The sequence below is a fragment of the Salvelinus namaycush genome, chromosome 17 (assembly GCF_016432855.1).
Source record: "Salvelinus namaycush isolate Seneca chromosome 17, SaNama_1.0, whole genome shotgun sequence".
NCBI classification, from domain to species: Eukaryota; Metazoa; Chordata; class Actinopteri; order Salmoniformes; family Salmonidae; genus Salvelinus; species Salvelinus namaycush.
In genome coordinates this window covers 30,963,268-30,989,516 of record NC_052323.1, presented here as the reverse complement: position 1 = coordinate 30,989,516, position 26,249 = coordinate 30,963,268, and the positions used below count along the sequence as shown (strand labels likewise).

Genomic DNA, 26,249 nt, shown 5'->3' with positions numbered 1-26,249 from the left:
GCGTGCCGCTCCCCCGGGACTGCCGCACAGAAGAAATATCAGCATGCTCAGAGAAGCACGGGATTGAATTTCACTCAGTTGCACCCTTTAGTTAACACTATCAACGTTTCCCTTTACTGTGGAAATTGTGATTGAATCAACGTATTATTAGCCACTTTCAATGTAACATACCGAAAGAAACCAAACTATGCAAGACTTAGTATGCAAAACTAACTATGCAAGAGATTTTGTTGTAGGCAGAATGCATCGGAGTAGGATTCTATTGCATTGACAGGCACGACCCAGGCCTGTACTGTAAACAGACCAGTGCACCATAACCAATCAGAGCTGCGGTAGGCCTATATGTAAATAGACCATTGCTATATATGGATCTGTGCCATTCACTTTGAACTGGACTGTGTTTACAGCATGAGCGGTCGTCAGTAGATGCACTTGTTTTGAGATCAAAGCCAGAGTGTGTACATGTGTTCATATCTTTCGAGTTATTAGCCCAGTTATAGATCATGTGTAGTCAACAATGGGGGGAGTGATTGCTTCCTACAAAATTTGTGCATTTCTAGACATCTTTGAAAAACAAGTCAGTGAAGGAGTTTTTTTTATGTCTTAAAGGGGTGTGGCTGCAGGGGCAGTATTGAGTAGCTTGGATGAAAGGTGCACAGCGGTGCCGAGAGTAAACGGCCTGCTCCTCAGTCATAGTTGCTAATATATGCATATTATTATTAGTATTGGATAGAAAGCACTCTGAAGTTTCTAAAACTGTTTGAATTATGTCTGTGAGTATAACAGAACTCATGTGGCGGGCAAAAACCTGAGAAAAAATCCAAAACGGAAGTGGAAATTATTAGGCTGGTCGATTTTCAACCAAGATCCCATTGAAATCACAGCAAGATATGAATGAGTTTTCACTTCCTACGGCTTCCACTAGATGTCAACAGTCTGTAGAACTTTGTCTGATGCCTCTACTGTGAAGGGGGGCGAATGAGAGAGGAATTAGTTAAGTCTGCCATGACCTGACCATGCTTTCACCATGCACCTTCACATAAGACGGAGCTCTGTTCCATCGCTCATCTGAAGTCAATGTAATTCTCCGGTTGGAACGTTATTCAAGATTTATGTTAACAACATTATAAAGATTGATTCAATACATCGTTTGACATATTTCTACTGACTGTTACTGAACTTTTGGACATTTCGTCAGCTTTTAGGGAACGCGCTTCGTGACTTTGGAATTGTTTACCAAACGCGCTAACAAATAATACTGAGACAGGAGGGGTCGGGAGACACTGTGGCCCTGTCCGACGACAGGGCCAAGATACCCCTGGACAGGGCCAAGCAGGCAGGATTTAACCCCACTTACTTTGCCAAAGCACAGCCCCCACACCACTAGAGGGATATCTTCAATCACCCAACTTACCATCCTGAGACAAGGCCGAGTATAGCCCACAAAGATCTCCACCACGGCACAACCCAAGGGGGAGCAGTAGACTACTTGACCACTGTTAAAACTAACTTAAAACCTCTTTGGGATAGGGGGCAGCGTTGGGAAGTTTGGATGAGAAGCGTGCCCAGAGTAAACAACCTGTTACTCAGGCCCAGAAGCTAGAATATGCATATAACTAGTAGATTTGGATAGAAAACACTCAAGTTTCCAAATCTGTTACAATAATGTCTGTGAGTATAACAGAACTCATATGGCAGGTGAAAACCTGAGAAAAATCCAACCAGGAAGTGGGAATTCTGAGGTTTGTAGTTTTAAGTGAATGCCTATCGAATATCCAGTGTCTGTGGGGTCAGATTGCACTTCCCAAGGCTTCAAGTAGATGTCAACAGTCTTTAGAAGTTGTTTCAGGCTTCTATTGTGAAAGGGGAGAGAATAAGAGCACTCAAAGCAAGTGGCTCAGCTGAAAGCCATGAGTTGTTTGTGGCCGTGCGTGCAACGTTCGTTCCCTTTCCTTTCTAATGAAAACAGTATTGTCCGGTTGAAACATTATTGAATATTTATGATAAAAACACCCTAAGGATTGATTAGGAACATCGTTTGACATGTTTCTACGAACTTTAATGGAACTTTTTTGACTTTTCGTCTGGATGTGGTGCCCGCGCTTTGTGTATTTGGATTACTGGACTAAACGTGCAAACAAAAAGGAGGTATTTGGATATAAAGATGAACTTTATCGAACAAAACGAACATTTATTGTCTAACATGGAGACCTGGGAGTGCCATCAGATGAAGATCATCAAAGGTAAGTGATTAATTTTAACGCTATTTCTGACTTTTGTGACACCTCTCCTTGGCTGGAAAATGGCTGTATGGTTTTCTGTGGCTAGGCGCTGACCTAACATAATCGCATGGTGTGCTTTCGCCATAAAGCCTTTTTGAAATCGAACACAGCGCCTGGATTAACAAGAGGTTTATCTTTAATCCTATGTATAACACTTGTATCTTTCATCAATATTTATGATGAGTATTTCTGTAATTTATGTGGCTCTGCAATTTCACCGGATGTTTGTTTGAGACAATGCATTTCTGAACATAACACGCCAATTTCAAATGAGGTTTTTGGACATAAAGATTAACTTTATTGAACAAAACAAACATTTATTGTGTAACATGGAGTCATGGGAGTACCACCAGATGAAGATCATCAAAGGTTAGTGATTAATTGTAACGCTATTTCTGACTTGTGACACCTCTCCTTGGCTGGAAAATGTATGTATGGTTTTGTGGCTAGGCGCTGTCCTAACATAATCGCATGGTGTGCTTTCGCCGTAAAGCCTTTTTGAAATCGGACACTGTGGTTGGATTAACAAGAAGTTTATCTTTTTTTAAATGGTGTATAATACTTGTATGTTTTGAGGAGTTTTAATTATGAGATTTCTGTTTGAATTTGGCGCCCTGCAATTTCACTGGCTGTAGGCCAGGTGTTCCGCTAGCAGAACCCCCTTCCCAGAAATTTAAGCAGGTACAGCCTCAGTGTTCACAGTAAACTCGTGCCAGAAGTTGCACATCATTTTCACCTAGTTCAGGTTTGTGCTCAGCAGTGCTGAAATTTGCTCAGTGATGAAAAACATTAGAGGGAACATTGCTTGTAGCTGCTTTTAGCAACGCTAGTATTTACAGCGCCTTCAGAAAGTATTCATACCCCTTGACTTATCCCACATTTTGTTGTTACAGCCTGAATTCAAAATAGATTAAACATTTTGTTTATATAAGGTCCCACAGTTGACAGTGCATGTCAAAGCCAAAACCAAGCCATGAGGTTGAATGAATTGTCCGTAGAGACAGGATTATGTAGAGGCACAGATCTCGAGAAGGGTACCAAAACATTTTTGCAGCATTGAAGGCCCCCAAAAACACAGTGGCCTCCATTTTTAAATGGAAAAAGTTGGCACCGTACACAACCCAAGGACATACCAAACACAGAACAGGCTTGGAGCAGAACAGGGTCAGCCTTGCCCTTGAAGCAGTTAGGTGGCAAAGTGCCTTACTCATGGCCACCAAGGCAGTAGGTGGATGGAGCCTGACGGGCATTAGGGGGATGGAGCCTGACGGGCAGTAGGTGGATGGAGCCTGACGGGCAGTAGGGGGATAGAGCCTGACGGGCAGTAGGGGGATAGAGCCTGACGGGCAGTAGGGGGATAGAGCCTGACGGGCAGTAGGGGGATAGAGCCTGACGGGCAGTAGGGGGATAGAGCCTGACGGGCAGTATGGGATAGAGCCTGAAACCAGGGCAGTAGGGAGGGTGAGCGCCTGAAACCAAGGCAGTAGGGGGTGGCTCCTGAAAAAAAAAAAGTTGTCTGCTCTTTCGACCAGTCGATTGGTCGTAATGTTCAAACGCATATTGTTCTATGTGTAGACACATCCCATGTGTTTTAATCAAATCAACTATATGCACTGAGTTAGTCTGGTGCTTTAAGGGCACTGTTTGATTAAATAATTAAGACACAAATGACTAGAGGGAGTACGATCGCAATTGATTTGATTGTGCAGAGCCGGGCTCAGACTTGCTGTGTAAAAAAAATAAAAGTGACTGTGTGACTGGCACCAGTGACTGTGTGACTGGCACCCATTGTTTCTCTCCTCCCTGCTGCAGCGACCACCACTGAACATCAACAGTGTTTATGGCACTGTCCGTGTTGCTGAAGCTGCAACATAATTACAGCCAAACTCCGAACACAAGGCAGAGGACGTGTCAATGGTTATCAATATTTACTAAAGGGAGTACGACCGCAATTGATTTGATTGTGCAGAGCCGGGCTCACCTCTGTCTCCTAGAGATGAACGTACTTTGGTGCGAAAAGGGCAAATCAATCCCAGAACAACAGCAAAGGCAGTATGGGAAGATTCTGGAGGGAACGGGTACAAAAGTATGTATATCCACAGTAAAACAAGTCCTATACTATACTATACTTACGGTTTGCAACTGCACATGGGGACAAAGGTTGTACTTTTTGGAGAAATGTCCTCTGGTCTGATGAAACAAAAATAGAACTGTTTGGCCATAATGACCATCGTTATGTTTGGAGGAAAAAGGGGGAGGCTTGCAAGCTGAAGAACACCATCCCAATCGTGCAGCACGGGGGTGGCTGCACCATGTTGTGGGGGTGCTTTGCTGCAGGAGGGACTGGTGCACTTCACAAAATAGATGGCATTGTGAGGAAGAAAAATTATGTGGATATATATTGAAGCAACATCTCAAGACATCAGTCAGGAAGTTAAAGCTTGGTTGCAAATGGGTCTTCCAAATGGACAATGACCCTAAGCATACTTCCAAAGTTGTGGCAAAATGGCTTAAGGACAACAAAGTCAAGGTATTGGAGTGGCCATCTCAATGCCCTGACCTCTATCCCAATAGAATATTTGTGGGCAGAACTGAAAAAGTGTGTGCGAGCAAGGAGGCCTACAAACCTGACTCAGTTACATCAGCTCTGTCAGGAGGAATGGGCCAAAATTCACCCAACTTATTGTGGGAAGCTTGTGGAAGGCTACCCGAAACGTTTGACCCAAGTTAACAATTTAAAGGCAATGCTTCCAAATACTAATTGAGTGTATGTAAACTTCTGACCCACTGGGAATGTGATGAAAGAAATAAAAGCTGAAATTAATCACTCTCTACTATTATTCTGACATTTCACATTCTTAAAATAAAGTGGTGATCCTAACTGACCTAACACAGGGAATTTTTACTAGGATTAAATGTCAGTAATTGTGAAACTGAGTTTTTAAATGTATTTGGCTAAGGTGTATGTAAACTTCAGACTGTATAAATCACAAGAAAAACATGTTTTTTTTAATCCACTGGACCTGTAACTGACTTGGCATTCTATAGCAATGAATGATTATGGGAGGTTGTAGTAGTCTAGCATTCTCACTTAACATTAACCTGTAGTCAGAAATAATCTTGAAACAAACTCAGAATCTCCTGTTAGTCTGTCCTCACCACTCTGTGATACTAGGATTGTTGGAGATTAGAAATGTTTCCCCTGTGTCTTCTCCACCAAGTGGTTCTAGACTCCCAGGAGGCCACGGTTCTCTACCTGCCATACCTCATCACCATCGACGACATCATCACCCAGATCGCCAAGGCCGGCTTCAAGGTCAAGCCCAAGTCCAAGTCCTGCCCCCTGCAGCTGTCCGTCAGCGAGATGGAGCGGTTGCTAAGCGCTGCCTCGTTACCCACAGCACCGGTGGATACTTCCACCAAGGATTCTGAGGAGTCCACAGACTCGGCCCAGACTACCCTCAGGGTGACGGGCATGCACTGCCGCTCCTGTGTGGTAAACATCCAGGATAACATCTCCAAGCTGGCTGGGGTGACCTCCATAGAGGTATTGTTGGAGAGAGAGAGCGCCTCCATCCACTACGACCCAGGGAGGGTGACTGTGTCTGGGCTACAGCAAGCCATCGAGGCCCTGCCACCAGGGACGTTTAAAACCCAACCCTGGAGCGCTACCTCTGGAGGTGTAAGCCCTACATCCACCACACCACCACCGTCGTCCCAGGCCGGCCTCTCCTCCACCCAGCCCTGCTACAGCCAGCCTCTGACGTCCACGGCCCTAATCCATATAGAGGGGATGACCTGTGGGTCCTGTGTTCAGTCCATCGAGGGGATGCTGTCTCAGAGGAAGGGGGTGCGGTCAGCCAAGGTGTCTCTGGCCAATCACAGAGGGGTGTTTGAGTACGACCCTCTCCTCACCCAACCAGAAGAGCTCAGGGAGGCCATAGAGGACATGGGATTTGATGCCTTCCTGCCTGGTGAGTTGATGGGCGGATTATATTCTTTTATCCTCCTTAACTAGGGTTTCAAATTTCAGTAAACATTCCATATGTTCCCAGGTTTTTCAGAGATCCTGGTTGGAGGATTCCCTCCTGATTCTAGGAATCCTACAACAGGAATTTCTGTCTTCAGTGAAGTTTCCGGAGTTTAGCAACACGACCCCTAATAATATCTCTAGCTGTGAAGGGAACAAATGAATCTGTCTCTGTTTGTAATAATATCTCTAGCTGTGAAGCGAAACAAATGAATCTGTCTCTGTTTGTAATATCTCTGTAACTCATGGAAACTTTCCAGAACAGTAGCTGGAGAACAACCATAGAAAGCAGAATGCGAAATTGAAATGGTTATGAAACTCATTGTTGCTATGTTGTCCTTTTAGAAACCAACTCCCTGTTGACCGTCCCAGTTATCAGTCCCCCCTCGTCCTGCTCCCTGTCCCCTGAGCTGAACGCAGCACAGCGTGTTAAGGAGCTCCCGGACACCCTCGCTAAATGCTTCATCCAGATTGGTGGAATGACCTGTGCGTCCTGTGTGGCCAACATCGAGAGGAACCTGAGGAATAAACACGGTGAGAGGAGATGTGGGAATCAGGGTTATGTTCATTAGGGCATGATGTTTTTTGCAAATATTTTACTCTCTGTTTCAGTCCGTTTTATTTGGTAATAAACACAACTTGGTATTAACTACTGATGGGAACTATGGTGTAGTTGTATTAGGGACACTCGTTCTTTACAGTAGCTATCTGTCTTTCTGGGACAAATGTGTCATAAACAGTTGTAAACTGTGTCACTTTAAGATTTACGATGGCTGTTTTTAAGTAACATACTGTAGGAGGAATGTGGAACGTATTTAGGATGTTATGAAGACTTTGTACTTTTACCTGGTCATGAAACCCCTGGTATTTTTTAAAGGCATTTATCACGTGTATATATATATTAACTGTTGTCTCCACTGAGCATCAAACTCATGTATCAGTTTGGTAGGAAGGTGAATAAAATGTTCCATTTGTCTAACATTGTCCTGCGTTGTTCTGTGCAGGTATCTACTCTGTGCTGGTGGCCCTGATGGCTAGTAAGGCTGAGGTCCGTTATAACCCTGAGGTGATGGACCCTCTGAAGATAGCAGAGTATGTCAGAGAGTTGGGCTTCACTGCTTCTGTCATGGAGAACTATGAGGGTTCTGATGGAAGCCTGGAACTTGTGGTGAGTGTTCTGATTCTCATCAACACACCATAATGGTGAGGTCTTCTGTATGGTGTTCTGATTCTAATCAACACACCATAATGGTGAGGTCTTCTGTTTGGTGTTCTTATTCTAATCAACACACCATAATGGTGTCATCTTCTGTATGGTGTTCTGATTCTAATCAACACACCATAATGGTGAGGTCTTCTGTTTGGTGTTCTTATTCTAATCAACACACCATAATGGTGTCATCTTCTGTATGGTGTTCTGATTCTAATCAACACACCATAATGGTGTGGTCTTCTGTATGGTGTTCTGATTCTAATCAACACACCATAATGGTTAGGTCTTCTGTTTGGTGTTCTGATTCTAATCAACACACCATAATGGTGTCATCTTCTGTTTGGTGTTCTGATTCTAATCAACACACCATAATGGTGTCATCTTCTGTTTGGTGTTCTGATTCTAATCAACACACCATAATGGTGAGGTCTTCTGTATGGTGTTCTGATTCTAATCAACACACCATAATGGTGTCATCTTCTGTATGGTGTTCTGATTCTAATCAACACACCATAATGGTGAGGTCTTCTGTTTGGTGTTCTGATTCTAATCAACACACCATAATGGTGAGGTCTTCTGTTTGGTGTTCTGATTCTAATCAACACACCATAATGGTGAGGTCTTCTGTTTGGTGTTCTGATTCTAATCAACACACCATAATGGTGTCATCTTCTGTATGGTGTTCTGGATGAATCTCACAATCATGATGTTTATAAGGCTGGTGATATTTCCACTGGCATAAGCACTGCTTCTGTTAACTATTCCATAATCAAAGATCTCTTTATGTCTACACCATCCTAACTGGTCCTCGTCAAATCTAATTGTATTGGTCGCACACCTTTTATTTATTTTTTATTTTATTTAACTAGGCAAGTCAGTTAAGAACAAGTTCTTATTTGCAATGATGGCCAAACCCGGACGAGGCTGGGCCAATTGTGCGCCACCCAATGGGACTCGCAATCACTGCCGGTTGTGATACAGCCTGATACAGCCTGGAATCGAATCAGGGTCTGTAGTGACGCCTGTAGCACTGAGATGCAGTGCCTCAGACCGCTGCGCCACTCTTTAGCCCTGTTTACACATGTTTAGCGAAATGCTTGTTTTTCTTGGCTCCAACAGTGCAGTAGTATCTAATAATTCACAACAATACACACAAACCTAAAAGTAAAATAATGGAATTAAGAAATATATAAATATTAGTATGAGCAATGTCAGAGTAGCATTGACTAAAATACTGTAGAATAGAATACGGTATATACATATGAAATGGGTAAAGCAGTATGTAAACATTATTAAAGTGGCCAGTGATTCCATGTATATAGGGCAGTAAGGTGCAGGGCTGTGTTTTCCTCTAAACTGTGTGTTAACAGTACATTCTCCTCTCCGCCTCTCTCCAGGTCAGGGGAATGACGTGTGCCTCCTGCGTTCACAAAATAGAGTCCAGCCTGATGAAAGAGAACGGTATCGTCCACGCCTCTGTTGCCCTGGCAACCAACAAAGCCCACATCAAGTACGACCCGGAGGTGACGGGACCGAGAGACGTCATCAAACTCATAGAGGTACTTCATTTTGTTTTTCAATCATTCATTTATTTGTTTGTCCATTCGTTTGCCCATTCGTTTGTTCATCCAACATCCTCTCCTCTGCCCCAGGTTGTTGCTTTAAATGACAATGGGATATCAGTTTGCCCAGTCAGATTTGTTCATTCATTTTGTCTGTTTATCAGAACCTGGGTTTCGAGGCATCTCTGGTGAAGAGGGATCGCACAGGCAGTCACCTGGACCACAGCAGAGAGATCACACAGTAATGGAAGGGAATGGGAGGTGTGGGATAATGGGCTGTTTGGGATTTTACTCACTGGTTATTTAGACATCTCTTCTTCTTCATCTCTTCTCTTTTTTCTTCGTCTCTTCTCCTCTTCATCTCTTCATCTCTTCTCCTCTTCTCTTAACACATATGGACCCAGAACTTAATGGAGCATCTGACCAATTACACAATACTTTAGTTCTGGGTTAACCGAGATGACTCTTTATCTCTGTCTGTGTCTGACTTACTGTCTGTCTCTGTCTGTCTGTTTCCATTTCCCTACCTCTCTCTTCTCCCAGATGGAGGAAGTCGTTCCTGGTCAGCCTGTTCTTCTGTTACTCGTCTGTCTCCATGTCCGTACCACCTCCTCTCTCTCTCTTCTCCCAGATGGAGGAAGTCGTTCCTGGTCAGCCTGTTCTTCTGTTACTCGTCTGCCTCCATGTCCGTACCACCTCCTCTCTCTCTCTTCTCCCAGATGGAGGAAGTCGTTCCTGGTCAGCCTGATCTTCTGTTACTCGTCTGTCTCCATGTCCGTACCACCTCCTCTCTCTCTCTTCTCCCAGATGGAGGAAGTCGTTCCTGGTCAGCCTGATCTTCTGTTACTCGTCTGTCTCCATGTCCGTACCACCTCCTCTCTCTCTCTCCTCCCAGATGGAGGAAGTCGTTCCTGGTCAGTCTGTTCTTCTGTTACTCGTCTGTCTCCATGTCCGTACCACCTCCTCTCTCTCTCTCCTCCCAGATGGAGGAAGTCGTTCCTGGTCAGCCTGATCTTCTGTTACTCGTCTGCCTCCATGTCCGTACCACCTCCTCTCTCTCTCTTCTCCCAGATGGAGGAAGTCGTTCCTGGTCAGTCTGTTCTTCTGTTACTCGTCTGTCTCCATGTCCGTACCACCTCCTCTCTCTCTCTCCTCCCAGATGGAGGAAGTCGTTCCTGGTCAGCCTGATCTTCTGTTACTCGTCTGCCTCCATGTCCGTACCACCTCCTCTCTCTCTCTCCTCCCAGATGGAGGAAGTCGTTCCTGGTCAGCCTGATCTTCTGTTACTCGTCTGTCTCCATGTCCGTACCACCTCCTCTCTCTCTCTTCTCCCAGATGGAGGAAGTCGTTCCTGGTCAGTCTGTTCTTCTGTTACTCGTCTGTCTCCATGTCCGTACCACCTCCTCTCTCTCTCTCCTCCCAGATGGAGGAAGTCGTTCCTGGTCAGCCTGATCTTCTGTTACTCGTCTGCCTCCATGTTCGTACCACCTCCTCTCTCTCTCTCCTCCTAGATGGAGGAAGTCGTTCCTGGTCAGCCTGATCTTCTGTTACTCGTCTGTCTCCATGTCCGTACCACCTCCTCTCTCTCTCTCCTCCCAGATGGAGGAAGTCGTTCCTGGTCAGTCTGTTCTTCTGTTACTCGTCTGTCTCCATGTCCGTACCACCTCCTCTCTCTCTCTCCTCCCAGATGGAGGAAGTCGTTCCTGGTCAGTCTGTTCTTCTGTTACTCGTCTGCCTCCATGTCCGTACCACCTCCTCTCTCTCTCTCTCTCTTCTCCTAGATGGAGGAAGTCGTTCCTGGTCAGCCTGATCTTCTGTTACTCGTCTGCCTCCATGTCCGTACCACCTCCTCTCTCTCTCTCCTCCTAGATGGAGGAAGTCGTTCCTGGTCAGCCTGTTCTTCTGTTACTCGTCTGTCTCCATGTCCGTACCACCTCCTCTCTCTCTCTCTTCTCCTAGATGGAGGAAGTCGTTCCTGGTCAGTCTGTTCTTCTGTTACTCGTCTGTCTCCATGTCCGTACCACCTCCTCTCTCTCTCTCTCCTCCCAGATGGAGGAAGTCGTTCCTGGTCAGTCTGTTCTTCTGTTACTCGTCTGTCTCCATGTCCGTACCACCTCCTCTCTCTCTCTCTTCTCCTAGATGGAGGAAGTCGTTCCTGGTCAGTCTGTTCTTCTGTTACTCGTCTGCCTCCATGTCCGTACCACCTCCTCTCTCTCTCTCCTCCTAGATGGAGGAAGTCGTTCCTGGTCAGCCTGATCTTCTGTTACTCGTCCGTACCACCTCCTCTCTCTCTCTTCTCCCAGATGGAGGAAGTCGTTCCTGGTCAGTCTGTTCTTCTGTTACTCGTCTGTCTCCATGTCCGTACCACCTCCTCTCTCTCTCTCCTCCCAGATGGAGGAAGTCGTTCCTGGTCAGCCTGATCTTCTGTTACTCGTCTGCCTCCATGTCCGTACCACCTCCTCTCTCTCTCTCCTCCCAGATGGAGGAAGTCGTTCCTGGTCAGCCTGATCTTCTGTTACTCGTCTGTCTCCATGTCCGTACCACCTCCTCTCTCTCTCTTCTCCCAGATGGAGGAAGTCGTTCCTGGTCAGCCTGATCTTCTGTTACTCGTCTGTCTCCATGTCCGTACCACCTCCTCTCTCTCTCTCCTCCCAGATGGAGGAAGTCGTTCCTGGTCAGCCTGTTCTTCTGTTACTCGTCTGCCTCCATGTCCGTACCACCTCCTCTCTCTCTCTCCTCCTAGATGGAGGAAGTCGTTCCTGGTCAGCCTGATCTTCTGTTACTCGTCTGTCTCCATGTCCGTACCACCTCCTCTCTCTCTCTCTCCTCCCAGATGGAGGAAGTCGTTCCTGGTCAGTCTGATCTTCTGTTACTCGTCTGTCTCCATGTCCGTACCACCTCCTCTCTCTCTCTCCTCCCAGATGGAGGAAGTCGTTCCTGGTCAGTCTGTTCTTCTGTTACTCGTCTGCCTCCATGTCCGTACCACCTCCTCTCTCTCTCTTCTCCCAGATGGAGGAAGTCGTTCCTGGTCAGCCTGATCTTCTGCGTCCCAGTCATGGGGATGATGATCTACATGATCATAGTAGACCACCAGATCAGCACGTCTCACCAGCACAACGCCACCGCACAGGACCGGGAACACTACCACTCCACCATGTTCCTGGAAAGACAGTGGCTCCCAGGCCTCTCCATCATGAACCTGATCTCATTCATCTTCTGTGTCCCTGTACAGGTAGGAGAGAAAGACAGAGAGGGAGAGAGAAATAGACAGAGGGAAGGCGATGTAGAGGGAGAGAAACACTATACTGTATATACAAAAGTAAGTGGACACCCCTTCAAATTAGTGGATTCGGCGATTTCATCCACACCCATTGCTGACAGGTGTATAAAATCGAGCACACAGCCATGCAATCTCCATAGACAAACATTGGCAGTAGAATGGCCTTACTGAAGAGCTCAGTGACTTTCAATGTGGCACCGTCATAGGATGCCACCTTTCCAACAAGTCAGTTCGTCAAATGTATGCCCTGTTAGAGCTGCCCCGGTCAACTGTAAGTGCTGTTATTGTGAAGTGGAAACATCTAGGGGCAACAATGGCTCAGCCGCGAAGTGGTAGGCCACAGAATCTCACAGAACGGGACCAACAAGTGCTGTAGCACGTAAAAATCGTCTGTCCTCGGTTACAACACTCACTACCGAGTTCCAAACTGCCTCTGGAAGCAACGTCAGCACAAGAACTGTTCGTTGGGAGCTTCATGAAATGGGTTTCCATGGCCGAGCAGCCGCACACAAGCTTAAGATCACCATGTGCAATGCCAACGTCGGCTGCAGTGGTGTAAAGCTCGCCGCTATTGGACTCTGGAGCAGTGGAAACGTGTTCTTTGGAGTGATGAATCACGCTTCACCATCTGGCAGTCCGACGAATGAATCTGGGTTTGGCTGATGCCAGGAGAACGCTACCTGCCCCAATGCATAGTGTCGACAGTAAAGTTTGGTGGAGGAGATATAATTGTCTGTGGCTGTTTTTCGTGGTTTGAGCTAGACCCCTTAGATCCAGTGAAGGGAAATCTTAACGCTACAGCATACAATTACATTCTAGATGTTTCTGTGCTTCCAAATTTATGGCAACAGTTTGGGGAAGGCCCTTCCTGTTTCAGCATGACAATGACCCTGAGCACAAAGCGAGGTCCATACAGAAATGGTTTGTCGAGATCATTGTGGAAACACTTGACTGGCCTGCAAGGAGCCCTGACCTCAACCCCGTCGAACACTTTTGGGATGAATTGGAATGCCGACTGCGAGCCAGGCCTAATCGCCCAACATCAGTGCCTGACCTCACTAATGCTCTTGTAGCTGAATGGAGGCAAGTCCCTGCAGCAACGTTCCAACTAGAGGTCGGCCGATAACCGATAATTGGAGGACCAAAAAAAGCCGATACCAATTAATCGGACTATTTCATCACATTCCCAGTGGGTCAGAAGGTAACATACACTCAATTAGTATTTGGTAGCGTTGCCGTTAAATTTTTTAACTTGGGTCAAACGTGTCGTATAGCCTTCCACAAGCTTCCCACAATAAGTTGGGTGAATTTTGGCCCATTCCTCCTGACAGAGCTGGTGTAACTGAGTCAGGTTTGTAGGCCTCCTTGCTCGCACACACTTCTTCAGTTCTGCCCACAAATGTTCTATAGGATTGAGGTCAGGGCTTTGTGATGGCCACTCCAATACCTTGACATTGTTGTCCTTAAGCCATTTTGCCACAACTTTAGAAGTATGCTTGGTTTCATTGTCCATTTGGAAGACCCATTTGCGACCAAGCTTTAACTTCCTGACTGATGTCTTGAGATGTTGCTTCAATATATCCACATCATTTTCCATCATGATGCCATCTATTTTGTGAAGTGCACCAGTCCCTCCTGCAGCAAAGCACCCCCACAACATGATGCTGCCACCCCCGTGCTTCACGGTTGGGATGGTGTTCTTCGGCTTGCAAGCCTCCCCCGTTTTCCTTCAAACATTACGATGGTCATTATGGCCAAACAGTTCTATTTTTGTTTCATCAGACCAGAGGACATTTCTCCAAAAATCTAATCAAATCAAAGTTTATTTGTCACGTGCGCCGAATACAACAGGTGTAGACCTTACAGTGAAATGCTTACTTACAGGCTCTAACCAATAGTGCAACAAAGGTATTAGGTGAACAATGGGTAAGTAAAGAATTAAAAACAACAGTATAAAAGACAGTGAAAAATAACAGTAGCTAGGCTATATACAGTAGCGAGGCTATAAAAGTAGCGAGGCTACATACAGACACCAGTTAGTCAGGCTGATTGAGGTAGTATGTACATGTAGATATGGTTAAAGTGACTATGCATATATGATGAACACACAATGCAAATAGTCCGGGTAACCAATCAGGAGTCTTATGGCTTGGGGGTAAAAACTGTTGAGAAGCCTTTTTGTCCTAGACTTGGCACTCCGGTACTGCTTGCCATGCGGTAGTAGAGAGAACAGTCTATGACTGGGGTGGCTGGGGTCCTTGATAATTTTTAGGGCCTTCCTCTGACACCGCCTGGTATAGAGGTCCTGGATGGCAGGCAGCTTAGCCCCAGTGATGTCCTGGGCCGTACGCACTACCCTCTGTAGTGCCTTGCGGTCAGAGGCCGAGCAATTGCCGTACCAGGCAGTGATGTAACCAGTCAGGATGCTCTCGATGTTGCGGCTGTAGAACCTTTTGAGGATCTCAGGACCCATGCCAAATCATGCCCTCTTCACGACTGTCTTGGTGTGTTTGGACCATTCTAGTTTGTTGGTGATGTGGACACCAAGGAACTTGAAGCTCTCAGCCTGCTCCCCTACAGCCCCGTCAATGAGAATGGGGGCGTGCTCGGTCCTCCTTTTCCTGTAGTCCACAATCATGTCCTTAGTCTTGGATACGTTGAGGGACAGGTTGTTATTCTGGCACCACCCGGCCTGGTCTCTGACCACCTCCCTATAGGCTGTCTTGTCGGTGATCAGGCCTACCACTGTTGTGTCTCCACGTGCAGTTGACTTGACTACAATTGACTCAAATTATGTCAATTAGCCTATCAGAAGCTTCTAAAGCCATGACATCATTTTCTGTATTTTTCCAAGCTGTTTAAAGGCACAGTCAACTTAGTGTATGTAAACTTCTGACCCACTGGATTTGTGATACAGTGAAATAATCTGTCTGTAAACAATTGTTGGAAAAATGACTTGTGTCATGCACAAAGTAGATGTCCTAACTGACGTGCCAAAACTATGGTTTGTTCACAAGAAATGTGTGGAATTGTTGAAACACTTAGGTTGGAGTCATTAAAACTAGTTTATGTAAACTTCCGACTTCAACAGTAAGTATATGGATGAGCGATGGCCGAGCGGCATAGACAAGACATGGTATAAAATATAGTATATACACGTGATGAGTAACGTAAGATATGTAAACATTATTAAAGTGGCATTGTTTAAAGTGACAAGTGATACATTTATTACATCCAATTTTTAATTATTAAAGTGGCTAGAGATTTGAGTCAGTATGTTGGCAGCAGCCACTCAATGTTAGTGATGGCTGTTTAACAGTCTGACGGCCTTGAGATAGAAGCTGTTTTTCAGTCTCTCAGTCCCTGCTTTGATGCACCTGTACTGACCTCGCCTTCTGGATGATAGCGGGGTGAACAGGCAGTGGCTCGGGTGGTTGTTGTCCTTGATGATCTTTATGGCCTTCCTGTGACATCGGGTGGTGTAGGTGTCCTGGAGGGCAGGTAGTTTGCCCCCGGTGATGCGTTGTGCAGACCTCACTACCCTCTGGAGAGCCTTGCGGTTGAGGGCGGTGCAGTTGCCGTACCAGGCGGTGATACAGCCCGACAGGATGCTCTCGATTGTGCATCTGTAAAAGTGTGTCAAGGTTTTGGGTAACAAGCCAAATGTCTTCAGCCTCCTCTGAGGTTGAAGAGGCACTGTTGCGCTTTCTTCACCACACTGTCTGTATGTGTGGACCATTTCAGTTTGTCCGTGATGTGTACGACCAGGAACTTAACCTTCCACCTTCTCCACTGCTGTCCCTTCGATGTGGATAGGGGGGTGCTCCCTCTGCTGTTTCCTGAAGTCCATGATCATCTCCTTTGTTTTGTTGACGTTGAGTGAGAGGTTATTTTCCTGACACCATACTCCGAGTGCCGTCACCTCCTCCCTGTAGGCTGTCTCGCCATTGTTGGTAATCAGGCCCACTACTGTTGTGTTGTCTGCAAACTTGATGATTCAGTTGGAGGCGTGCATGGCCACGCAGTCATGGATGAACAGGGAGTACAAGAGAGGGCTGAGTACACACCCCAGTGTTGAGGATCAGCTGAATGGAGATGTTGTTTCCTGCCTCCACCACCTGGGGGCGGCCCGTCAGAAAGTCCAGGACCCAGTTGCACAGAGCGGGGTTGAGACCCAGGGCCTCCAGCTTGATGATGAGCTTGGAGGGTACTATGGTGTTGAATGCTGAGCTAGAGTCAATGAACAGCATTCTTACTAGAGGTCGACCGTTTATGATTTTTCAACGCCGATACCGATTATTGGGGGTCCAAAAAAAGCCGATACCGATTAATCGGCCGATTTAATAAAAATAAAGTATTTGTAATAATGACAATTACAACAATACTGAATGAACACTTATTTTAACTTAATATAATACATCAATAAAATCAATTTAGCCTCAAATAAATAATGAAACATGTTCAATTTGGTTTAAATAATGCAAAAACAAAGTGTTGGAGAAGAAAGTAAAAGTGCAATATGTGCCATGTAAGAAAGCTAACGTTTAAGTTCCTTGCTCAGAACATGAGAACATATGAAAGCTGGTGGTTCCTTTTAACATGAGTCTTCAATATTCCCAAGTAAGAAGTTTTAGGTTCTAGTTATTATAGGAATTATAGGACTATTTCTCTCTATACGATGTGTATTTCATATACCTTTGACTATTGGATGTTCTTATAGGCACTTTAGTATTGCCAGTGTAACAGTATAGCTTCCGTCCCTCCTCGCTCCTACCTGGGCTCGAACCAGGAACACATTGACAACAGCCACCCTCGAAGCAGCGTTACCCATGCAGAGCAAGGGGAACAACTACTCCAAGTCTCAGAGCGAGTGACGTTTGAAATGCTATTAGCGCGCACCCCGCTAACTAGCTAGCCATTTCACATCAGTAACACCAGCCTAATGCTTGAAGCATTGCGAAGAGCTGCTGGCAAAACACACGAAAGTGCTGTTTGAATGAATGCTTACGAGCCTGCTGGTGCCTACCATCGCTCAGTCAGATTGCTCTATCAAATCATAGACTTAATTATAACATAATAACACACAGAAATACGAGCCTTAGGTCATTAATATGGTCGAATCCGGAAACTATCATCTCGAAAACAAAACGTTTATTCTTTCAGTGAAATACTGAACCGTTCCGTATTTTATCTAACGGGTGGCATCCATAAGTCTAAATATTCCTGTTACATTGCACAACCTTCAATGTTAAGTCATAATTACGTAAAATTCTGGCAAATTAGTTCGCAACGAGCCAGGCGGCCCAAACTGCTGCATATACCCTGACTCTGTTGCAAGAGAAGTGACACATTTTCCCTAGTTAAAAGAGAGGGAGGGAGAGAGAGAGATATCGACTGACAGGGAGGGAGAGACATATCGACTGAGTGGGAGGGAGGGAGGGAGAGACATATCGACTGACAGGGAGGGAGGAAGGGAGAGACATATCGACTGACAGGGAGGGAGGAAGGGAGAGACATATCGACTGACAGGGAGGGAGGGAGGGAGAGACATATCGACTGACAGGGAGGGAGGGAGAGAGAGACATATCGACTGACAGGGAGGGAGGGAGAGAGAGACATATCGACTGACAGGGAGGGAGAGAGAGACATATCGACTGACAGGGAGGGAGAGACATATCGACGGAGGGAGGGAGAGACATATCGACTGACAGGGAGGGAGAGACATATCGACTGAGAGAGAGGGAGGTAGAGAGAGACATATCGACTGACAGGGAGGGAGGGAGAGACATATCGACTGAGTGAGAGGGGGGGAGAGAGGGAGGGAGAGAGAGACATATCGACTGACAGGGAGGGAGAGACATATAGACGGAGAGAGAGACATATCAACTGAGAGAGAGGGAGGGAGGGAGAGACATATCGACAGAGAGAGGGAGGGAGAGACATATCGACTGACAGGGAGGGAGGGAGAGACATATCGACTGAGTGAGAGGGGGGGAGAGAGGGAGGGAGAGAGAGACATATCGACTGACAGGGAGGGAGAGACATATAGACAGGGAGAGAGAGACATATCAACTGAGAGACAGGGAGGGAGGGAGAGACATATCGACTGACAGGGAGGGAGAGACATATCGACTGAGTGAGAGGGGGGGAGAGAGGGAGGGAGAGAGAGACACATCGACTGACAGGGAGGGAGAGACATATAGACAGGGAGAGAGAGACATATCGACTGAGAGAGAGGGAGGGAGGGAGAGACATATCGACTGACAGGGAGGGAGAGACATATCGACAGAGAGAGGGAGGGAGGGAGAGACATATCGACTGACAGGGAGGGAGAGACATATCGACTGAGTGAGAGGGAGGGAGGGAGAGACATATCGACTGACAGGGAGGGAGAGACATATCGACTGAGTGAGAGGGAGGGAGAGAGGGAGACATATCGACTGACAGGGAGGGAGAGACATATAGACGGGGGGAGGGACATATGGAGAGGGAGAGAGAAAGCAGTCACTAGGGCCGTATTCAAAGAGAGAGGGAGAGACATATCGACTAACAGGGAGGGAGGGAGAGACATATCGACTGAGGGAGAAAGCAGTCACTAGGGCCGTATTCAAAGAGAGAGGGAGAGACATATCGACTGAGTGAGAGGGAGGGAGAGAGGGAGGGAGGGAGAAAGCAGTCACTAGGGCCGTATTCAAAGAGAGAGGGAGAGACATATCGATTAACAGGGAGGGAGGGAGAGACATATCGACTGAGCGAGAGGGAGGGAGAAGCAGTCACTAGGGCCGTATTCAAAGAGAGAGGGAGAGACATATCGACTGAGTGAGAGGGAGGGAGAGAGGGAGGGAGGGAGAAAGCAGTCACTAGGGCCGTATTCAAAGAGAGAGGGAGAGACATATCGATTAACAGGGAGGGAGGGAGAGACATATCGACTGAGCGAGAGGGAGGGAGAAAGCAGTCACTAGGGCCGTATTCAAAAGAGTGCAAGGTTATAGAACATTCAGATAGAAATATATTATGTAGAACAACAAGATTCTGTTGAATAGAATAGGTCACATCAGACTAAATAAGCCTGATTTTTAAAACAACACCCATCTTTCAAGTAACACAATACTTACTTAGATAATTATCACCATTTGTGACCCATGTGTGGAAGCCATTTTCAAATCAAACCTGAAATTAATATTTTTCCTGCTCTAACATTCCTCTCATTAGTTTTATGGCGGGCGCTACTTCTACACCCATGCCTACAAGGCCCTGAAACACAAAACAACCAACATGGACGTGCTCATCATGCTGGCCACCTCCGTAGCCTTCACCTACTCCGTGGTCATCCTCATGGTCGCCATGATAGAGGGGGCAAAGGTCAACCCCATCACCTTCTTTGACACGCCCCCCCTGCTCTTTGTCTTCATCTCACTCGGGCGCTGGCTGGAGCAGATCGCCAAGGTACTGGACCTCTATATCTTCTAGAAGATATGCTTCTACGTCTTTATAGTAACATACAGTTGTATTGGATCTCTATATCTTCTAGAAGATTTGCTTCTATGTCTTTATAGTAACATACAGTTGTATTGGACCTATATATCTTCTAGAAGATATGCTTCTATGTCTTTATAGTAACATAACAGTTGTACTGGACCTATATATCTTCTAGAAGATTTGCTTCTACGTCTTTATAGTAACATACAGTTGTATTGGACCTATATATCTTCTAGAAGATATGCTTCTACGTCTTTATAGTAACATACAGTTGTATTGGACCTATATATCTTCTAGAAGATATGCTTCTACGTCTTTATAGTAACATACAGTTGTAGCTATAAAGCATGGTGTTAGTTCTGTAGCTAGAGTACGTCTCTTTAATGCTAAGTTATCCGTCTGTGTCATAGCTAAAGTTTTCTTTAATATAGCTATTGCAGCCTGCTCTGTCTCTCTCCTCCAGAGTAAGACGTCAGAAGCTCTGTCCAAGCTGATGTCCCTCCAGGCCAGCGAGGCCACAGTGGTCACTCTCAACACGGACATGTCTGTACTCAGGTACTTCACTGAAGATCTCCTGTTTCTAGACCTGGAATTGAATAGCCTGGGTGTTTCTGCTCTTAAACAAGACAGTTTCTGGCCCTGAGATTAGGAATTGGATAAGGCAAGTTGTAGATATTTGTTACTATTTCAAGTGTTTTTGTTTAATCAGAACGCACCCCAGGCTGACATTGAACAGCAAACCCTTTGAGACTTGGATATGGCATATAACCAGTGTATTATAAATCCGACTACATGCGGATCTCTCTGTCCATGTCAGTGAGGAGCAGCTAGATGTTGAGCTGGTCCAGAGAGGAGACGTGGTCAGGGTGGTGCCTGGAGGGAAGTTCCCCGTAGATGGGAGGGTCATCGAGGGACACAGCATGGCTGATGAGTCTCTCATCACAGGTGGGTTACAGTGGAGGATCAACTGACGATACTGGAGAAGATGCTTCTGAAGCTTCCTTTCCTCATTTCCTTAACAATACTTTGAAATGACTGTTTCTTCATGCACGGTTACTATTTCTCTGTGAAACTGTATTATTTATGTTGTGTTCGTGGCTAATGTCTCGTCTCTGACGTGTTTTGTGTTCCTGGCTAATGTCTCGTCTCTGACGTGTTTTGTGTTCCTGGCTAATGTCTCATCTCTGACGTGTTTCGTGTTCCTGGCTAATGTCTCGTCTCTGACGTGTTTTGTGTTCCTGGCTAATGTCTCGTCTCTGACGTGTTTTGTGTTTCTGGCTAATGTCTCGTCTCTGACGTGTTTTGTGTTTCTGGCTAATGTCTCATCTCTGACGTGTTTTGTGTTCCTGGCTAATGTCTCGTCTCTGACGTGTTTTGTGTTTCTGGCTAATGTCTCATCTCTGACGTGTTTTGTGTTCCTGGCTAATGTCTCGTCTCTGACGTGTTTTGTGTTTCTGGCTAATGTCTCGTCTCTGACGTGTTTTGTGTTCCTGGCTAATGTCTCGTCTCTGACGCGTTTTGTGTTTCTGGCTAATGTCTCGTCTCTGACGTGTTTTGTGTTTCTGGCTAATGTCTCGTCTGACGTGTTTTGTGTTTCTGGCTAATGTCTCGTCTCTGACGTGTTTTGTGTTTCTGGCTAATGTCTCGTCTCTGACGTGTTTTGTGTTCCTGGCTAATGTCTCGTCTCTGACGTGTTTTGTGTTTCTGGCTAATGTCTCGTCTCTGACGTGTTTTGTGTTCCTGGCTAATGTCTCGTCTCTGACGCGTTTTGTGTTTCTGGCTAATGTCTCGTCTCTGACGTGTTTTGTGTTTCTGGCTAATGTCTCGTCTCTGACGTGTTTTGTGTTCCTGGCTAATGTCTCATCTGACGTGTTTTGTGTTTCTGGCTAATGTCTCGTCTCTGACGTGTTTTGTGTTTCTGGCTAATGTCTCGTCTCTGTGTTTTGTGTTTCTGGCTAATGTCTCGTCTCTGACGTGTTTTGTGTTCGTGGCTAATGTCTCGTCTCTGACGTGTTTTGTGTTCGTGGCTAATGTCTCGTCTCTGACGTGTTTTGTGTTCCTGGCTAATGTCTCGTCTCTGACGTGTTTTGTGTTCCTGGCTAATGTCTCGTCTCTGACGTGTTTTGTGTTCCTGGCTAATGTCTCGTCTCTGACGTGTTTTGTGTTCCTGGCTAATGTCTCATCTCTGACGTGTTTTGTATTCCTGGCTAATGTCTCATCTCTGACGTGTTTTGTGTTCCTGGCTAATGTCTCGTCTCTGACGTGTTTTGTGTTCCTGGCTAATGTCTCGTCTCTGACGTGTTTTGTGTTCCTGGCTAATGTCTCGTCTCTGACGTGTTTTGTGTTCCTGGCTAATGTCTCGTCTCTGACGTGTTTTGTGTTCGTGGCTAATGTCTCATCTCTGACGTGTTTTGTGTTCGTGGCTAATGTCTCGTCTCTGACGTGTTTTGTGTTGCTGGCTAATGTCTCGTCTCTGACGTGTTTTGTGTTCCTGGCTAATGTCTCATCTCTGACGTGTTTTGTGTTCCTGGCTAATGTCTCGTCTCTGACGTGTTTTGTGTTCGTGGCTAATGTCTCGTCTCTGACGTGTTTTGTGTTTCTGGCTAATGTCTCGTCTCTTACGTGTTTTGTGTTTCTGGCTAATGTCTCGTCTCTTACGTGTTTTGTGTTCCTGGCTAATGTCTCGTCTCTGACGTGTTTTGTGTTCCTGGCTAATGTCTCATCTCTGACGTGTTTTGTGTTCCTGGCTAATGTCTCGTCTCTGACGTGTTTTGTGTTCCTGGCTAATGTCTCGTCTCTGACGTGTTTTGTGTTCGTGGCTAATGTCTCGTCTCTGACGTGTTTTGTCTCAGGTGAGGCCATGCCAGTGACTAAGAAGCCAGGCAGCTCAGTGATAGCTGGCTCTATCAACCAGAACGGCTCTCTGCTCGTCAGTGCTACACACGTAGGCCTGGACACAAGCCTGTCTCAGATAGTTAAACTACTGGAGGAGGCTCAGACATCTAAGGTGAGGGTGGTGGTGGTAATATGCTCATTTGTGTAAATTATCTTCTGTTTCCTGGAGTTTTCGTTGGATAAGATATGTAGGTGTTTGTCAATATGTGCTGTTTACAGAACTGATCCTGGGCAACACATGATAGAGGATTCTCCTCAGAATACAATTTTAACTGGTTCTGAGCTGGAAGAGCTTTACCTCTGTGACCTCTGACCTGTGCTTTAACATTCGACCTCTGACCTCTCCGCTGCAGGCTCCCATACAGCAGTTTGCAGATAAGATCAGTGGTTACTTTGTCCCGTTCATCGTTGGGGTCTCTCTCCTCACTCTGTTCGCCTGGATCCTCATTGGCTTTGTTGACTTTCCACTGGTGGAGAAACACTTCCCTGTGAGTAACATGTACTATACTGATATCTGTGTAAAACCTTTACTATACAGATATCTATGTAAAACCTTTTCTATACTGATATCTGTGTAAAACCTTTACTATACAGATATCTGTGTAAAACCTTTACTATACAGATATCTATAAGTCTTTACAGAGGGTGTATTTCGCTAAATCATTCCACTTAAATCAGGTATTTACATCATGTTAATTTAAATCCTGTCTCCTCTTCGTGAGCGCAGTATGGGAAAGGCCTAGAGGGGAATCTGCTGTCAGCTGTCTTCCTGTTTAAACAGTTGAGGCTGATCAAAGGAAGGAAGCAAGGAGAGGAAATCAACATTAGACTATTGAAATGTAACCGAGACTGTTTCACTGTCTCTCTGTCTCCCTCTACAGGGCAATGATAAGAGCATCTCAAAGGCAGAAGCTGTGATCAGGTTTGCCTTCCAGGTCTCCATCACAGTGCTGTGTATCGCCTGCCCCTGTTCTCTGGGCCTGGCAACCCCGACAGCTGTGATGGTGGGCACGGGGGTGGGCGCTCAGAACGGTATCCTCATCAAGGGTGGGGAACCACTAGAGATGGCACGCAAGGTGAGGGGGGAAGATACTACCAATCAGACCATAGTCGATCACTAATAATATCATATTGATAGTAAAAATCATTAGTTAGGTTTGATAGTTGTGCCTCATGTTTGTAATCAGAATCTGATTAACTGAGTGTATGGTTGTAAATCATCTGAGTGTATGGTTGTAAATACTTCCCTTATTCCTACCTTGTTACAAAAAAACGGTGTATTTTCCAGATCCAGACAGTGGTGTTTGATAAGACGGGTACCATCACCTACGGAGCTCCTAAAGTCATCCAGGTGAAGATTGTAGTGGAGGGGAACAGGATGCCTCGCTCCCGTCTGCTGGCCATCGTAGGGACCGCAGAGAACAACAGTGAACACCCGCTGGGAGCTGCCATCACCAAGTACTGTAAACAGGTGGGTCTGATTCTGTTACCAAGTACTGTAAACAGGTGGGTCTGATGCCATCACCAAGTACTGTAAACAGGTGGGTCTGGTTCCATCACCAAGTACTGTAAACAGGTGAGTCTGATTCCATCACCAAGTACTGTAAACAGGTGGGTCTGATTCTGTTACCAAGTACTGTAAACAGGTGGGTCTGATGCCATCACCAAGTACTGTAAACAGGTGGGTCTGGTTCCATCACCAAGTACTGTAAACAGGTGAGTCTGATTCCATCACCAAGTACTGCAAACAGGTGGGTCTGATGCCATCACCAAGTACTGTAAACAGGTGAGTCTGATTCCATCACCAAGTACTGTAAACAGGTGAGTCTGATTCCATCACCAAGTACTGCAAACAGGTGGGTCTGATGCCATCACCAAGTACTGTAAACAGGTGAGTCTGATTCCATCACCAAGTACTGCAAACAGGTGGGTCTGATGCCATCACCAAGTACTGTAAACAGGTGAGTCTGATTCCATCACCAAGTACTGTAAACAGGTGGGTCTGGTTCCATCACCAAGTACTGCAAACAGGTGAGTCTGATTCCATCACCAAGTACTGTAAATAGGTGAGTCTGATGCCATCACCAAGTACTGTAAACAGGTGAGTCTGATTCCATCACCAAGTACTGCAAACAGGTGAGTCTGATTCCATCACCAAGTACTCCAAACAGGTGAGTCTGATTCCATCACCAAGTACTCCAAACAGGTGAGTCTGATTCCATCACCAAGTACTGCAAACAGGTGAGTCTGATTCCGTCACCAAGTACTGCAAACTGATCAGTCTGATTCCATCACCAAGTACTGCAAACAGGTGAGTCTGATTCCATCACCAAGTACTGCAAACAGGTGAGTCTGATTCCATCACCAAGTACTGCAAACAGGTGAGTCTGATTCCATCACCAAGTACTCCAAACAGGTGAGTCCACCTGAACCTCAGTCCAACACCTGACAGGTAGGAGACTGGTTGTGAGTTGTCGTGAGTTGATCATTCCAAGTGTCTGGAAGACCTCCAAAATATTTGGGTCCTATCGGTCATTGTGGGTCCAGATAAAGTGTACTAATCTGTCTCTGTGTCTCTGTATTAGGAGCTGGGTACAGAGTCCCTTGGTGTGTGTGCTGAGTTCCAGTCTGTACCAGGCTGTGGTATACGATGCCAGGTCAGTAACACAGAGACCCTGCTGAGACAACATCAGGAGGACGGTGAAGACAACAACCAGGGAAACAGTATTCTGGTCCAGATCAGTGACTACAGAACCAGGCCAGGATCACACCCCCTCATCATGGACGCGCCGCCTCTCCGTACGTACTGGGATATGTAGTCTAAGTGGAATAAGTACACAACCCTGAGTTACCCCTTATTGTCAGTTATTATTCAACATAAGGCCTTAAGATTCCCCTGTGTTTCTACTGCATTGATGAAATGCATACTATACATTCTGCCTACATTCTAGTCTAACCCCTATTCCCCTTTCTGTTCTTCTATAGCCCTGGTGCAGACAGCATCCTACGTGGTGTTGATAGGGAACCAGTAACCTCTCTGTGTGTTCCTCTATAGCCCTGGTGCAGACAGCATCCTACGTGGTGTTGATAGAGAACCAGTAACCTCTCTGTGTGTTCCTCTATAGCCCTGGTGCAGACAGCATCCTACGTGGTGTTGATAGAGAACCAGTAACCTCTCTGTGTGTTCCTCTATAGCCCTGGTGCAGACAGCATCCTACGTGGTGTTGATAGAGAACCAGTAACCTCTCTGTGTGTTCCTCTATAGCCCTGGTGCAGACAGCATCCTACGTGGTGTTGATAGGGAACCAGTAACCTCTCTGTGTGTTCCTCTATAGCCCTGGTGCAGACAGCATCCTACGTGGTGTTGATAGAGAACCAGTAACCTCTCTGTGTGTTCCTCTATAGCCCTGGTGCAGACAGCATCCTACGTAGTGTTGATAGGGAACCAGTAACCTCTCTGTGTGTTCCTCTATAGCCCTGGTGCAGACAGCATCCTACGTGGTGTTGA

General features: G+C 46.1%; 1 protein-coding gene across 1 annotated transcript in view; it reads left to right on the top strand.

The window, feature by feature from the left end:
- The first annotated feature begins 2,611 nt into the window (after positions 1 to 2,611).
- The window catches only part of LOC120062183 (copper-transporting ATPase 1-like), a 47,085-nt gene continuing 23,447 nt past the window's right edge, over positions 2,612 to 26,249 (top strand). Inside the window, exons 1-15 of the mRNA XM_039011988.1 lie at positions 2,612 to 2,651; positions 5,504 to 6,256; positions 6,658 to 6,846; positions 7,317 to 7,480; positions 8,923 to 9,084; positions 9,252 to 9,328; positions 12,097 to 12,319; positions 19,580 to 19,813; positions 20,310 to 20,401; positions 20,664 to 20,791; positions 22,699 to 22,853; positions 23,095 to 23,229; positions 23,623 to 23,817; positions 24,030 to 24,212; positions 25,327 to 25,540. Coding sequence (XP_038867916.1) covers positions 2,612 to 2,651; positions 5,504 to 6,256; positions 6,658 to 6,846; positions 7,317 to 7,480; positions 8,923 to 9,084; positions 9,252 to 9,328; positions 12,097 to 12,319; positions 19,580 to 19,813; positions 20,310 to 20,401; positions 20,664 to 20,791; positions 22,699 to 22,853; positions 23,095 to 23,229; positions 23,623 to 23,817; positions 24,030 to 24,212; positions 25,327 to 25,540 — 2,944 coding nt within the window. The remainder of the gene's footprint in view (positions 2,652 to 5,503; positions 6,257 to 6,657; positions 6,847 to 7,316; positions 7,481 to 8,922; positions 9,085 to 9,251; positions 9,329 to 12,096; positions 12,320 to 19,579; positions 19,814 to 20,309; positions 20,402 to 20,663; positions 20,792 to 22,698; positions 22,854 to 23,094; positions 23,230 to 23,622; positions 23,818 to 24,029; positions 24,213 to 25,326; positions 25,541 to 26,249) is intronic.